Source organism: Leptodactylus fuscus, chromosome 4 (genome assembly GCF_031893055.1).
Source record: "Leptodactylus fuscus isolate aLepFus1 chromosome 4, aLepFus1.hap2, whole genome shotgun sequence".
Taxonomy (NCBI): Eukaryota; Metazoa; Chordata; class Amphibia; order Anura; family Leptodactylidae; genus Leptodactylus; species Leptodactylus fuscus.
Genome location: NC_134268.1, coordinates 118268409 through 118285063, shown reverse-complemented (window position 1 = coordinate 118285063; position 16655 = coordinate 118268409). Strand labels below are relative to the sequence as shown.

General features: G+C 40.1%; 1 protein-coding gene across 1 annotated transcript in view; it reads left to right on the top strand.

Moving 5' to 3' along the window:
• The first annotated feature begins 793 nt into the window (after positions 1-793).
• The window catches only part of MYO10 (myosin X), a 206429-nt gene continuing 190567 nt past the window's right edge, over positions 794-16655 (top strand). The window contains exon 1 of the mRNA XM_075270986.1: positions 794-1019. Within this exon, the coding sequence (XP_075127087.1) occupies positions 999-1019 (21 nt within the window). The 5' untranslated portion in view covers positions 794-998. The remainder of the gene's footprint in view (positions 1020-16655) is intronic.

The window sequence follows — 16655 nt, the reverse complement described above, 5'->3', positions numbered from 1 at the left end:
GGTGTAAGCTACTGCTTGGGCACACAGCAGGGCTCAGAAGGGAAGGAGAACTGTGCTTTTTAGCTTTTGGGGTACAGATTTAGAGGGACTTTCTGAGCGCCATGTTGTTTTTGCAGAGCCCTGGAGGTGCCAGTAAACTGGAATTCACCAAGAAGTGACCCCATCTTGTAGGGTCAATTTGAGGGTCTCTGCAAATGTGTCATGGTGTCCAAAAACCAACAATCTAAATCTAAGTCATTTACCGGTATATAAAGTAGCCTAACCGCGCCAAGTTTCATTCAAATCCGTTCAGCTGTTTTTGCCTGATTACCTAACAAACATTCAAACTTTCACATTTATAATACTACTAGTAGGAAGTAGGATAGGATTCAGTACTAACAAGAACATAAATGTCTTGTAAATATACTGAATAAAAAAAAATGAAGTTGAGCCCTGGTCCCCCCACACACATCCATAGAGGGAGTGTCTATACCTCTGCTAGTAGTGTGCTGGGTGATGGGGGGGATACATCCAGCTGCTGCCGTCCTTCTCGGACACACAGGCAGCCATTGAGGACAGCTCTGCCTCCCTCCTTCCAGCTGTTAGACGGACTTCATGTCTTCACTCCAGCAGACACAATGAGCCGCACACCTCAGGCAGGAGCAGAGGACCCCCGTGCTGAGAAGCCTAGCAGGACGTCTGCAGACAGGAGGTGACTAGCAGCTCCAGGGGAGGGATCTCATACTGGGACTGGGGAGGGCCAGACTTCCAGCCGCTGCCCCGCACCGCACACTCAGTGACAGAGCCGGGAGCCTGCACCTCACCACTTCATCAAGGACCCTAGCAGCTTTCAGCAGACAGGTCTTCACCTCAGCCTCAGGATAAGACTCTAGATGAAGCTGCATACCTGGTGCCCTACACAAGGGGGAATGGATTAAGTATCTGTCCAGACATATATACTACATGTAGCACATGTTTCCCAGGATCTGACTCTAGACTCAACTTCCTCAGGCTCAATAATGGATAACTTCTTCACAGAGGTGAGTCCAGGTCTTGTAACTGTGACTTTTATCTACTCATAGGCTTTTCTGCTACTTTATACTAGTAGTAGTTCCTTAGTGACTGTTCACACTATGAATGAATTGTTACTTGGCTTTGTGGCCGCAGATGGAAGTTCTAACCTTTGCAGGGGGCATTGTGTGATAACAAGGTGCTTGTGACTAGAGGGGCCCTTTAGCTTCTTCAATGACTTTGTATTAATATACCTTTCCTGAATTCTAGGTTGTCTCATGAAAAATGTATTCAATTCCTGTCGCCTTTGACTTTCCTGTTTTTTCCTGGTAACAGGAAAGTGACCTAGAAACATTCCCAGATGTTGGGCAAATGCTACAAACACTGGCTAGTTAACTATTCTAGAGCGTCCATTGGAATCCTTCCACATGGAAGTCCTACTTTGTAGCATTTGTGGATATTGTGATATACGTCTTGTGGCGGACATGAGTGAGTATACAATCCACTGTTTTGTTATTGGATGCTGAGCTTGAAACAAGGAGATGGCAATCTGCCTGATTCCTCCCAGAGAGGTCTGGTATTTCCTTTTAGCAAAGTTTGGGTTTCCTGTGAGGGGTACCTTGATATATGAAGCTGAACGTGCAGACCCTGTGTGCAGAGAAAGGCGGACCACATGTCTGTGGAAGTAAAAGAGAACCTCATCTCATAGGTGGCCATAGACACAGGCAGAAAGTTTCAGATGCTAATATCCACTTCTATACAAGGATATTTTTATGCTGTATGGAAGTGTATTTATGGTAACCTCAATCGACATTAACAATTGTATTGTTATAAATAGGAAATGTAAAGTTGGCTATACACTTCTATTTATTAAGGAGGTCTTCTGGGTGTATGACATTGGTGATTACGGCTTATTATAGGTCATTAGTTCTAGATCGATGTGGGTGTGACTCTGACTACTGTTAGAAGAGACCATGGCGTGGACAAGGAATGTGGTCATAGAGGCTGTGTTTCGTATGGCAATTCCGTCATATTCATTTGAAAGGGACAGAACTGCACCCCGGCCATGTGACCAGTGAACAGGACATCATTAACCTGAGAAAAGTAAACGGGGTTCACCTGATCCCTGCAGCCTCTTCACACAGCTTATATGCAGGACCACTGAATATTGAACCCCAGTGATCTGATATTGAAGACCTGTCCTAAAGCCCTATTAGATGGGTCAATATTCGAGTCAATTAATGAGAGCAAGTGTTTCTAGAGACACTTAGTGCTGATACCTGCCCCATAATGGTGGTGCCAAACAATGTAATGTGTATGTCATTCAGCGCTATACATATCTGATAGATAAACCTACCTGCTCAGCTTTGTGCATATACAGCCACCTCTCCACTATCCACAGCAACAAAGACAGGAGTCAGGGAACACCACACTCAAGATAGAGGGGGTCTTTTATACTTGGGACATGTCATAGGTTGTGCTTTGCTTTACTTGCACTACAGCCACATTGTTGGGGGATGTAGTAAGTTATGGCACATCCATGCAACATGCCAGAATTTATATTCATGGGAAATCCCGTATTACCTATTTACCCATAGTATCCATAGGCTTCTTTGCTCATTACAGCATAAATATTACATGAACTTTCCCAATCATTTCAGTAAAAAAAGTGAGCAAAGTAAGTAGAGTAAGTATTTCAAGGAGACCATTAAAGCAACATTTCCCTGAAAGATTAATTTGTGAAATTAATTTACACCCCCCCCCTCCCCCGGGCCACAAAACTCATGTGATCTGTTATCTAGGACAGTGCTGAATGGGTTGTTTCATAACTTACAATATCTACGGTCTACAAGATCTGTTTCTAGTAGCTTCATTGGAACTGCATTCGCCTGGGTTCAGACTGTCATAGTTATTAATGGTGTGCCAGAATAGCCCATTTTAGGATGGATGATAATATGGAGGGAGAAGAGCCAACTCTGGTGTACCGTACAAACTGCATGGATACCACTGCATATTAATGTACATCGAAACGTTGAAACAAAAAAGAGCATTGCTACTTGTGCGGTTTGTGACATCATCTGGTATCTATTAGTCTTACTCCAGCTCTGGCGATGTGTTTCTGTTTCACATTTAGCTCAATTCATGGTTATAAATGGGCATAGATTCCTGATGGAAATCCCACCCATGTTTGGAAAGGGGCTGCAGCACACTCCAGTTAGGGGATGTTTTGTTGGGCTCCAAAGACAATACAAGAAGAAAAATATTAAAGGTTGGCTTGTCTCCATAGTTCACAGTATGACTTCTTGGTTAACTCTTTTCATTGAACTCTGTAGATTCAAAGTAGAAAACCTCTTGTCAGAAGAATCAAGCTCAGCCAGAGGTTTTTTTGGGGTCATATTGGAATAACCATGTTAAACACATATAAAATATGTGTGTTTTGTTCTAAAGAAAAGACTTGCATTACATCAAAGGGACACCTCAAACAGGACAAGCTCTGTAAATAATTAATAGCATAATTGTTAGGTCGCACTATAGGAGCAGTATACCATGTGGGATTCACTGACGGGGCATTACAATTTGTGCACATCAGGTATTTCTAAGGGTGATGGGGGGGCTATTTATGAAAACTTTGCACTGGACCCACCAATGTGCTGAAACGACCCTGCCAAGGACCCGTCCTGGAGATCTAAAAGTTTACAATATGCCCGATATAGTAGTACACCCTGTACTACAAGGTCATTACAAATTCGTGGGGCCATCTGGACAATGCCATCTGACACTAAAACTGCCTCAGCAATGAGCTGAATTGGTTGTTACACAGCTCAAGTCTCCCTTAGGCTAAGGCCGCACGGGATGATTCCAAGCTATAAAGCGCTGCGGGAAAAACTGTGGCGGGAATGCATCGTGGTTCTTCCCGCAGCGCTTTTAAACAGAAGTTCACAGAGTTTTCCTTCGCTGTCTTTCTATTACCATTATATTATATATTATAATGCCACCGGCATTTCCATAGCTATAATTGACATGCTGCGATTTCCAAAACTGCACCGATTTTGGAAATCGCAATGTGTCTGTGCTGCAGTTTTTACTGCAAAGTGGGCATGGCATTCACATGTATCCCATCCACTTTGCAGTTACTGTAAAATGCCGTGGACAAATCGCGGCGTTTCCAGCCAGTGGGGACCCGACCTCAAAGTTAAAAAGAGAAGGATTGGGCATATGAATTCCAACTTCTTGATACTTATCTCTCTAGGAATGAGGGAGAGCCTGGAGGCCCCGACAGACATTACACAAACGGCCAGTCCTGGTTTGGTCAACCATCATTTAATGTGTATGGGCTGCTGAAGAAGTCACATTCTAGAGATAGTGATATGTTCCTTTAGACATATGTTTACACTTAGTAAAGTGAAACTGTCATGCATGCAATTTTTTGCCATATATTTATATATTCCATATTTTCCATCCTTTCATCCTGCAAGCAGCACTTTTCTCTCTGCATGTTTCGTGCGGAAACCGAACGGAAGCCACACAGACTCCATTGTAGTCTTTAGATAACTGCTTTTTTAAGCATATAGGTTTACGTTTGGGGGTCCCCAAGCGGACTCCCCAAATGGAATACTGAACGCAGATGAGAATCAGGCTTTATAACTTCACATACATACATACATATATATTATTTATTTTGTTTCCTGATATAGCACCATCATATTCCTTTTCTCATTTCAATGGTAATGAAATGAGATAATCCATTTTCACCTTTAATGTAATGGCTCATTTTTGCTAAGGCCTGATTCACATCTGGGTTGGTAATCCATTCGGGGAGTCCGCATGGGGACCCCCGAACGGAATACCGAACGCATTGGCAAGCAGTGAGCAGTAAAAGCACAAGGACCCTATAGACTATAATGGGGGCCGTTTGCTTTGCTTTCCACGCTGTGTCCGCATGACTCTTGCGGACAGGAAAGTAGATCATGAAGTACTTTTCTGTCTGTGTGCTTTCATAAGGTCACCACTTGCCACTGCATTCGGTATTCTGTTCGGGGGGTTCACATGCGGACTCCCCGAATGGATTACCGAACGCAGATGTGCACCAGGCCTAATAAATTTAGTCTGTGTCAATGCTTTGGCTATTTTTGTTATTATGATGTTATTATGAGATTTTATTAATGATTCTTGCTTAACAATATGTTAATGTTTTGAAGACAATGGTTGGCCCACTCAGCAGACATGTGAAAAGTGATACGTTAACATTTAGTGAGAAAAAATGTTAATTAAAAGACATCAAAATTGAATTTTTGTGGTAATTTTATAGTACTTTTAGGCCAAGGTCCCACATAGTGGTAACGCAGCAGAAAAAACCCCCAACATTTTACAGTATCAGCAAAGTGAATGAGATTTTATTTCCTCTTGACCATATATTGTGATAAAAAGTTGCAGAAAAGCAATGTTTTAAAAAAAAACTTATAATAGTAGTATTTGACTTGATGCGGCAGGGAAGTATTTGTACCACAGCTTCGCTTACTTGGGATGTTTAAAGAGCCATGTCAACCAAATTACAGTATATTCATCTGTGTACTTGCCTTTTCTAATATTCGCTATTTAACTTAACTGTATTTAGGAAGTTTTTCATTCATTTTACAAACGAATGCAGAAAAACAGACGCATTAATGTTAAATAGATATTAATGTTAAAAAAAATGGATCTGTTGCTGTCTATTTTTTTGAAGGACACAAAAGTATATATCATACTTTTGTGTATGTCCAAAAAAATAGACAGCAATGGATCTGTTTTTTTTTTTTTTTTTTTATAATGATGTCAATGGATAAGATAAGATAATCCTTTAAAAGTCCCACTATGGGGAAATTCAGTGTGTTACAGCAGCAGTAATACATTAATATATTGCAAGAAAGAACATATACAAGCTCATAGCAGATAGAAAATACACTAGGAATCATAGCAAATTGGAAGAAAAAAGACTCAAGAAGATCATTAAGTTCTCTGTGCAGAGTGATCTCCACTTGGCTTGATGTTGATAATACAGCCTGACCGCAGTTGGAACGAAGGATATTCGATAGCACTCCTTCTCACACTTGGGGTGAAACAGTCGGTCACTGACAGTACAGCCCAGCGCTATCACAGTCTCATACATGGGATGGGAGTTATTCTCCAGCATGGAGCTCACCACGGACAGTATCCTTCTGTCACCTACCACCTGCACTGGGTCCAGGGGGCTCCCCAGGACAGAGCCGGCCCTTCTAATCAGCCTGTCAAGTCCATTTCTACCCCTGGCTGGTATGCTACTCCCCCAGCAGGCCACTCCGAAGAAGATGGCTGATGCTACTACAGAGTTGAAAAAGGCTCTAAGCCCCTGGACTCCCAAAGACCCTCAGCCTCCTGAGCAGCTAGAGCCTACTGTGGCCCTTTCTGTATAGTTTATCCAGGTGATCCACCCAGTCCAGCTTATTATTAAGAAGCACCCCCAGGTACTTATAGGTCTTGACTATCTCAGTGCCATCCATTTGCATCAGCTTGCATCAGTTTTTGCATCCGTTAAATGGAAGTAAAAAACATGATCTGAATAGAGCCTTAAGTAGTTGAGCAGAGATACAACGAAAACGTTGTCACGTCTATGTGGAACTTGTTGACAAACAATACTCGCTTGGTCATTTCACAACATAAACTTACACTTGTGACTATTACAAATATACCTATCGCACGCGCTAAAATAAAGGGGCATTCTGAGTTTATATGACATCTATAAACTGTAACATTGCACCTATACAGAGGTTGTCCTGGATGAACAAACCCTTTAAGCTGAGACCACAGTATTTTCACAATGCAGTTGTTGCTTTTTTACATGTACATTTCCCCATACCATAACATAAATGACGCATGTTTGCTGTTTAATATCATCTACATTGACTTCTTTGTTAAATCCTTTTTTTTCACAACACCTGCCTATTGTTTACATGCTGTCCAGACCGGCAGGTGGGAATCCTCCTGGCTGCTCTTATATACACATAAAGTACGGCTGAGCGTTGTACGCTTTGCATATTTCCTTTCTAGGCCAGACTTGTTTGCTGTATATGGGCTTCCCAGATCAAAAACTCTTATGTAGACAAAATCTTTCTTAGGGAAGAGGCTTTTTCCCCTCCCTTTAACAGGTTAACATGAAAGGATTGCTAATGATTAACCAGCTATAGTGTGCTGAGCAATAAAGCGTTGGATCCGGATACAGCGACCTGCTTCACTTGTTAGTACTTGTTTTTTTGTATTTTTTTTTTTTAAACAAGATTGTGACGTCAGTAACTGCCAGTGTGAATCTGCTGACTACTGATTCACCGTGTAGCCAGTAAACCTGGAAATCCTGGAAGAACAGACAGTTATTGTTAATAATATCTATAAAGAGGATAACCTATTATTATCTTCTAGGCCTAGTTATGAGATGTGAATAGAATAGCAAAACTGAATTTTTCGCTTTCGAGTCTTTAACATATTCCATAAAAGCTGTGAACTGCAAAAATATTAGAAAAATAAAGCAAGTGACATAATCAGTGCAATAGTATCACAGAAATAAATTAGTGTTTGTTATTCTGGTCATAGATAAGTGATCGGATATAGTGTTACAGTATTAACATAAAGAGATATCTGAGGTTTTTTTATTCTGTCCCCTTCCTTTCTGCTCACACAAAGTTTGTGAGTTACTCTTACTTTTGAAACTATGGGGGATATTTATGAAGCAAAATGCGACAGAACTCTAAAAGGGGTTTAGACACTTTTTAACTAATTTTATGATTTTATATGAGAAATGGGTATGGCTTAGCGGTAAGGGGCATAGCTTTGTGGCAAGTGGTTGCGCTCTGTTTCTGCAATGTTGTACACCAAAACAGTGCTCAAATTTAGGCACATTTTTCTGGCAGAAACGAAAGCAATTAATAGGCACTTATAAGAACTAGACAATCTAAGAGCCCTGAGGGGACGAGCTTACTAGATAATTTGTAGTCCTGATAGTATAACCATCTACCTCTATGCATATTAACTGGCATAAATGTCTTCTCTGCTGTTAGATCTAGTGAAATTGATCATTTTTATGTTATGATAATGAAAGTGTAATTTTAATCTTCTTGTCAGTATTATAAACACGTATATAAAAGTAAGGCCTGGTTCACATCTGCGTTCGGTTATTCCGTTCGGGGAGTCTGCTTGGGGACCACCCGAACAGAATACCAAACGCATTAAAAAGCGATTAGCAAAGAAACCACACGGACCCCATAGACCAGGGGTAAGGAACCTTGGCTCTCCACTGTTGCAAAACTACAATTCCCAGCATGCATACTTGCTCTGCTGTTCTTGGAACTCCCATGGAAGTGAATGGAGCTTGTTGGGAGTTGTAGTTTCACAGCTGCTGCAGAGCCATGGTTCCCTACCCCTGCCATAGACTATAATGGGGTCCGTATGTTTTCCGGTGTCCGCACGAATCATTTGCAGAGAAAAGTACTACAAGCACTACTTTTCTCTCTGCATGATTCGTGCAGACACCACTTGGAGAACACACAGAACCCATCATAGTCTATGGGGTCCGTGTGGTTTCTTTGCTCACGGCTTTTTAATGTGTTCTGTATTCCATTCGGGGGGTCTCCAATTTTTATATTTTTTCAAAGTTTAGCATTTTATTAAGATGATAAAAGGTATCAAGAACTATATAAATTTGGTATTGCTGTAATAGAGCCGACGCACAGAATACAGGTAGCATGTTATTTACACGCACACAGAAAGATGCACAGTCACATAATTCCACCTCATTCTGATTTTCTTTCCCATTTCCCTTGTACGTCTTATTGAATATTAAATGGTACCAATTCAAAGTACAATTTGTCATGCACAAATGAAGCCATTATGTGGTTCTGTGAACAGAAAAATAAAAAAAGTTATGGGGTTTGGAATACGGAGAGTAAAAAATGAAAATCAAAAAATACCTGCGGGGGAAGTGGGTTAAAGGGGTTGTCCGGGATAAATTGATCTCTCCAATCTAAACTAAACATCCACACTAACCCTGCCTACCTTCTAAATTACTTAGTGTACCAAAAATCTATATTTAACTAGATTTTGTGAGGGCGCTCATACTAGCCCACCACCCACCCCACTACTAGCCCTTCCTAACTAACTCAACACCCCCCACCCCATCATACTTACCTGTCTTCCAGGCATTATCTTCTTGGCACAGGACGCCCCTTCCTTCTGGGCAGGCAGCACCTCCTCTACTTGACGTCAGCCATGCCTGTGCAATAGAGCCGGAGTGCTGGCACGTGCAGTAGCAACAGACAACGGACCATCAAAATAACGGTCATGTCAATAGCCCCCGTTTACTGAAACTGAAAGTAATGCCATTTATGACATTCGTTTGAATGTAGGCTAAGGCTACATTGGAACATGATTCTGTCTCAAGTGATTTAAAAAAAAAACCACTGCTACATGCAGTGCTACTTTTTCAAGCTCAAAGTCCATCACAGTGGAAGCTGACTGACATCATTATAAGCCAGAGGAGTCTGTTGGGCATTGTTGGCATTCATTTGGTGGTGTATACTGTATATTGCATTGTAGTTTCAGCTTTAAATGGAGACCAGAACACAGATGTGAACCATCACCCATATGAAGGAGGACAAAGAAATTGGTGAGCTCTCTATAAAGTAGTGCTAGACTCTTCCTACCACTAGCAGCACAGGACACATCAATTATCAGTCACAATTTCCCCCCTCCAGCATGAGCTACAGTGCCCTATCTTAAGTGTTATCCCAAGAATCCCCGTCCCCTCTGTCCAAGAACTCCTCTTTTCTCGTTTTGCTCAACTAGTCCCTGTCCACTGATTTGAGGGCCATGTTCTGAGGAGACAGAAATTCTGATATTAAGAGTTGCTGATAAGATTAGTGGCAATAGTGCAACACTAAACAGTCTTTGATCCTCCTTCCTGGCTGATATGAGGTGGTGGCCAAGGCAATTGTCTACTTCTGTCTACTCCTTGTCCCAGTCCTGGCTGTTGTGGGAGTGCTTATTTCATCTCCACTCCAGGTATATCCTGGAAATAGCATTAGAAGCATCAATGAACATTGTTAACCTGCTGGAGTGCAAATGTTTGCATTTAACCCATTTATAGTTGGTGAATTACCTGCAGGCTGTTTTAACATCTGCTATTTTAATATGATATTCTGTTGTATTAAAATATTTGATTTGCATCTTGTTTGCTTGATGTTCACCCCATCTGCTCTGCTACATGTGTGAATACAGTCCCTTGTGTGAAAGAGCCACTAGCCACATACACAGGTTCATGTCTATGACACTGTATGTTACATGAATGGTAAGTGTCATATGTTATAGATACACAGCATTGCATTGTATGAAAGTGGAATTTCTCTTGTTTTGTGTCTAAAGTCCAGAGTTTTATACAGATATATACTGTGTATATATATATATATATATATATATATATATATATATATATATATATATATATACTAATATGATAAGCTTTGTTTTTATTACTGTACCCCACCTTTTACCCTTTAATGTCTGAAACTCTGAAACTACAGTAAATTACACCATGGTATTGGCTGAAATTGCAGTAATAGTGCCAAAATTTGTGAATGCGCATTTGTGAAAATGTCACGTTGATATTGGATTACTTTCTATTTGTATGGCCTGTTAAGGGTGGTGAGAACATTATACTGTAGAACAATACATTTTCTTTTTAACTCTTAAACAAACTCTAGATCTTGACCTTCTGAACTTTGCCTGTTCACCTGACAACAATTAACAATGAATGTCCTTGGACCTAGAAGTGGCTATATATTTGCCTGAAGAGTAAGCCAGCAAGGTTATGACCCTTTTCCATACAGCGCACTCTCTTTATGTGACAGCAGACCATGCACAGTCCATTTCTTGGCATATTGGGTTGAAATAGTGAACTATGACTATACTTTGACTACAGGGTCAAAAATGGTAATCATTTGTTCAGATTCAACCAAAATCAAGTATGCCGTAAAAAGTGGACAAAATGTTTTACATTTCATTCATATCCCTAAGAACAGATGAATGAGTTGGGTCAAAAATAGACCAATGAAATTCATCTCTTTTTGAACTATCAGTTAAAAATTGATGACAAAATGATACAAAGCATACATTAAAAATGGACAAAGGGGCATAAAAGCAATAAAAAAACAAGCCGAACAGTGATGGAAAACTGACACTTAAAACTGTTTAGGCTGAGTTCACACTGAGTTTTTTGGTCAGGATTTTGAGGCTGAATTCGCCTCAAAATCCTGACCAAAAAGACGGCTCCCATTGATTTCAAATGGAACAAACGGCTCTCAGAAAAAAGAATAGACATGCTCATTCTTCAGTACTCACTCCTGACTAGGCCCATTCATTTGTGCCTAATCCAGTCGCGGCTAACCCATATTTTGGACCAGAACCTGAGGCGGCCTCCACCTTAGATTCCAGTCCAAAATACTCTGTCTGAACTTAGCCTTTCATTTGTTTTTAATGTCCCTTTTCGCATCTAGTGTCATGTCACATGTATACAGCATTCTGCATTTAGTATAAAGAATTGTTCTCCATTATGATCTATCTATCTATCTATCTATCTATCTATCTATCTATCTATCTATCTATCTATATTATCCCATTAGTAAGTTTTTACCAAGGGAAGTGAATACCCATTTCTCATCCTTCTTTGGATCTGAAATTTTATTTAAAAAACTAATATTAAATGTTGTTCAAGCATCTTACATATTTATATGGTTGTATTTGGGGAATATTGTTGTTATACTTCAGTAAATTCAAGGAATACTTTTGCTGTTGGTCACTGCAATGCAGTTTTGGGGAGTTTTTTCCTGCTGTATTATATGTTTGTTTTTTTTTGTCTCTGTGGTTTTAGTTGTGTGGAGTAGCGACAGGTCTCATGACAAAGTCTGGTTACATTTTACCTTCACCCTTAGCCCCTCACCCACTCCTGCTCAGTAATACAAGCCATACATTGCCTTCCCCATAGATAAGCATCTGTAACAGAAGGGTTTTCCAATTACTTCCAATTACCTCTGAAGAATGAAGTCAATTAGACGGCCACAAGAGTGATTGGTCACAAGTTGTTTAGACATGAAAGCTCATTTTGGGGCTATTAAAAATAAATACATATATATTCCACCAACATATGGTACCCATTACAATGGCATGATTTGGTTTTCGGATGTATTCATGACAATAAACGCAAGAGATCATATCATGAGAAATGGATCGTAAGATTTAGGCTATCATAGCCCCACGTTACATAAAAGCTGCTCTTTTTGTTGCTGATTTTTCAGCGTTTTTTAGAGCCAAAGCCAGTAGGGAGACATATAGGTGCTCCCTTTAGGCCGGGTCAGGTTAGAATGCTTTAGAAAGTGGAGATTGCGCAATTTTTCAATATTTGCAACTTTTTGCACAAAAAAGTAGCAAAGTGCACGTGCCCAAAAAAAAGGTGCATCTAAACTAGCTAACACATGTGCAACATTTAAGAAGGTCCTGCATTGCAGAAACACAATGTTTTTTTGTTGCAGATTTTGTTGCCGTTTTCTGTGGCTAAAGTCAGGAATGGCTTGAAATGGAAAATACATAAGTTTGCATAAATAATTTTTTTTTAATCCACTCCTGGCTCAGACTCAAAAAAAAAGCAAAATCTGCTCTCTGTGTAACCAATGTTTTAGTGGTCCACCTCTCTATTGTGTGGATCCATCAGTAGGTTTTTTTCTAAACTTGATATGCTTCAGCGCTACATACACAGCAAATATGGGTGACAAAGGTTTTATTTCTATAAAAAAAAAAAAAAACTTGTACATCTAGGATGTTGTTACCCTAAATACTATTTACATGGTACTGAATTGTACAAGAAATATCTGCAAGGAAAAAAACTGTAAAAACACTTGTTACCATCATATTGGCAAAGTTATCTAAGGTTACTGTGTGACCATTTGTGAAGCAGTCTTCATGAAATGAGTGCATTTAGTTAACTTTAGACTGTTTTTTTTCTCTCTGTTTTCTCTGGTTCAGTTCTATGAAACACAGCACATGCGAAGAAAGTAGTGGTGCATATTTGTTTGATACTCCCTAGAGCTGACAAGAAACAGGCTGGATCAGGCAACAGACACATAGGTGTAATATTTCAGACATGTAACTACAACCCAGTCCTAGTGATGTCAGGATGTCTCCTTCAAAACCAATCTAGTCCCCCTGAATTCTTCCTGCATAAGGCAGGTACACCCCCCTGCCTTCATTGTGAATCTACATAGAGGTGAGGTCCATTGTCCCGATAGAGATATAGACACATTCATACACAGTGAATACAAGGACACCAGTAAGAGGTCTGTTTCATTTGTCAATCCCATATTTTGCTGTATATTTTCAGCGGAATATGATCGTGATATTTCTATTGGCTCTTACCATGAGTGTGACATTACATTAGTATAGACAGCGGCCTCGCCTGTGAACTCTGCATACGTCTGAGCACCATGCACATAACTCTTTATAAGGTTCTGCTTGTGCTCATAAGCCTGCCCAGAATACAGGCCTCCTTTTATGCGTCTTGTTGTTGTGTCACACCTGCTCCTGCAACATAGTTTTGGTGAACATGTGGCAAATGAAATTGCTATTCATCTTTGCCCTCTGCCCACCCAGGCTCTCTAATGAGTAAGCCTTATATATTTAACTACTAACTCTTGATCTTTCCAGACACACCAAAGCCGTTTCCCGTCATTATGAACCAGGTTAGTAACACTAGATTTCTGCCTCCAACACTTGATCATTTTACCTCTCAAACTGCAGATCCTATGGTATAGCTTTGTGAGTTTATATAAGTAAAATACCATTGTCTTCTTGTTGAATTGTATTATATATTTTAGCAGCTTCAAATTTTTTGTGTCTTTTTCAACTTGCAACTCTCACATCACTGCCCCCATACAGTATAATGGTCCCCATCACTGTCCACCTCTACATTATAATGACCTCCATCACTCTCCACATACAGTATTATGGCCCCCATCACTGTCCCCAAAATGGTATAATAGCCCATACAGTATAATGGCTTCCATAACTGTCCACCTGTACATTATAATGGCCTCCATCACTGCCACCATACAGTATAATCATCCCCATCACTGTCCACCTCTACATTATAATGGCCTCCATCACTGTCCACATACAGTATTATGACTGCAATCACTGTCCCCCAAAGGGTATAATAGCCCATACAGTATATTGGCCTCCATAACTGTCCACCTGTACATTATAATGGCCTCCATCACTGCCACCATACAGTATAATCATTCCCATCACTGTCCACCTCTACATTATAATGGCCTCCATCACTGCCCACATACAGTATTATGACTGCCATCACTGTCCCCCAAATGGTATAATAGCCCATACAGTATAATGGCCTCCATAACTGTCCACCTGTACATTATAATGGCCTCCATCACTGGCACTGTACTGTATAATCATCCCCATCACTGTCCACCTCTACATTATAATGGCCTCCATCACTGCCCACATACAGTATTATGGCCCCCATCGTTGTCCCTCAAATGGTACAATAGCTCATACAATATAATAGCCCCCATCACTGTCCCCCAAACAATATAATGGTCCCCAGCACTGCCTCATACATCCCATCAGTTTCCCACACAGTAACATTAGCTTAGTACTTAACCTCATTGCTTCCTGGCCTCTCTTTTTTTCTCCTATAACATGTGATATGTGCCCAGAGTAGGACAGAGGAGGGGCCAGGGAGCAGAGAGGTAAGTACTGACACCTGTTGCCATGCACAATTTAGAAGTGGTAGGGCAGGAAGCCTATGGCTTCATGTTCTACCAGTAGCAGAACCAGGTTTGAGCTCCTCTTCTCTCCAGTTCTGTGATCTTGATGTATTGTTAACAAACAGATTCGTAGAACTGAGGAGAACAGGCTACATCCCGTCTAAAAAAGGATTAGTCATATATTTGGGAACACCAACATTTGGCAAAATTTGGCAGTGGTTAATGTTGTGCTTTCAACTCATCCCACCATAATTGTCAAGTTCAATTTACATTAATGGAATATTTATAGCATGCATTTGTGTATTATAATTTCTATAGAGTCCATTTAGCAGAATGACACATTATAACATTGACTCATCATACTCTTGTCTCCCACTCTACTCATCTCCATCATCACATTATAAACTAGTCTTATCATGTACCTGCCTTAAATATGCAGAACTTTACATTCCTTTAGTAATTACGGTTGTGCCTCGGTACATGCGAACCGATGCATGTTATTCCAGCAGTTGCCGCCTTGTTCATTGACATTGGGTGACACAACAATTAGTAATAAATGACTTAAAGGCAAGTGCAAATCATCTATGCCTCAGGAAGCAAATGAGGCTTGTTGCACAGTACTGTAGTAGGGCTGTGTGCAACACAAGGGTGCGGCGGCGGCGGATGCTGTCTGTTTTGATATACTGATTTGCACAATCTCATTTGAGTGTGAATGACTTTACCGGTTGCATCAGTTGAGGTGAAGATAGAAAAGATAAAGAGCAGAATCCTGTGAAATGGTCACAATGAATGCACAGTATTTTGTCAAACTTTTAGGCAGATGTGGAAAAAACACGGCAAGATAAGAATGCTTTCATATATAGAAGTGTTAATTGTTTGTCTTCGTCAATTAACAAATTAAAGTCAATAAGCAAAAGAGAAATCTGAATCAAATCAATATCTGGTGTGAATGCATATTAGGGAGTGAGGGAAGGGAAATACAGCCTCCGATTTATAACCATGTATCTATAATATGCATTTAAGCATAATGGCAGGAAAAACTTTTTCAATATGAACACTCACATAAAGAACGGCTGCACGGGTCCAAGTAGTAGATTCCCCCGGCTGAGAATGTGAAACACTGATGATTGCGTACAAACAGATGAGGATCCAGCATGCCGACATAGACTATGACTAAGATAGCTTGACTATCGAAACGCGTCAGTCTAATTTTTGCCTGAGCTTGACTGGCGTTATACCATCCGTCACCATGATTTGTATGTCCACTTTCAAGCTGTAATTTTTAAAGAAAGGAATTTTTCCAAATAAAGAAGATTTGTTTTTATAAGGCATGCTGGATCCTCATCTGTTTGTACGCAATCAATATCTGGTGTGACCAGCCTTTGGAGGAGGAATTCTGGATTGTGATAATATGGCTCCACTGAGCCCTGATCTTAAAGTTATCACTTCTGTTTAGAACTACAAGACAAGACGGAAGGATTTGAGTAAGCTTAAATCCAGAAGATCTGTGGTTGGTTGTCCAAGATATTTAGAACAACTTCCCTACTGAGTTCCTTCAAAAACTGTTTGTAAGTGCACCTAGAAGAACTGATGTTGGTAAAGGCATGTCACAGCAAATATTTATTTGATTTAGATTTCTCTTTTCTTTATTCACTTAATTTTGTTACTTGATAAAAATAAACTATTTGTACTTCTGTTTGTAAAGACATTTTTCTTTGCAACTTTCTCCACACCTTCTTAAAACATTTGACGTTACTATAAATAATATAAGAAATTATATTAAACTGTAGTTTATGGTGACAACAAAATGAAATTTCAGACACTACT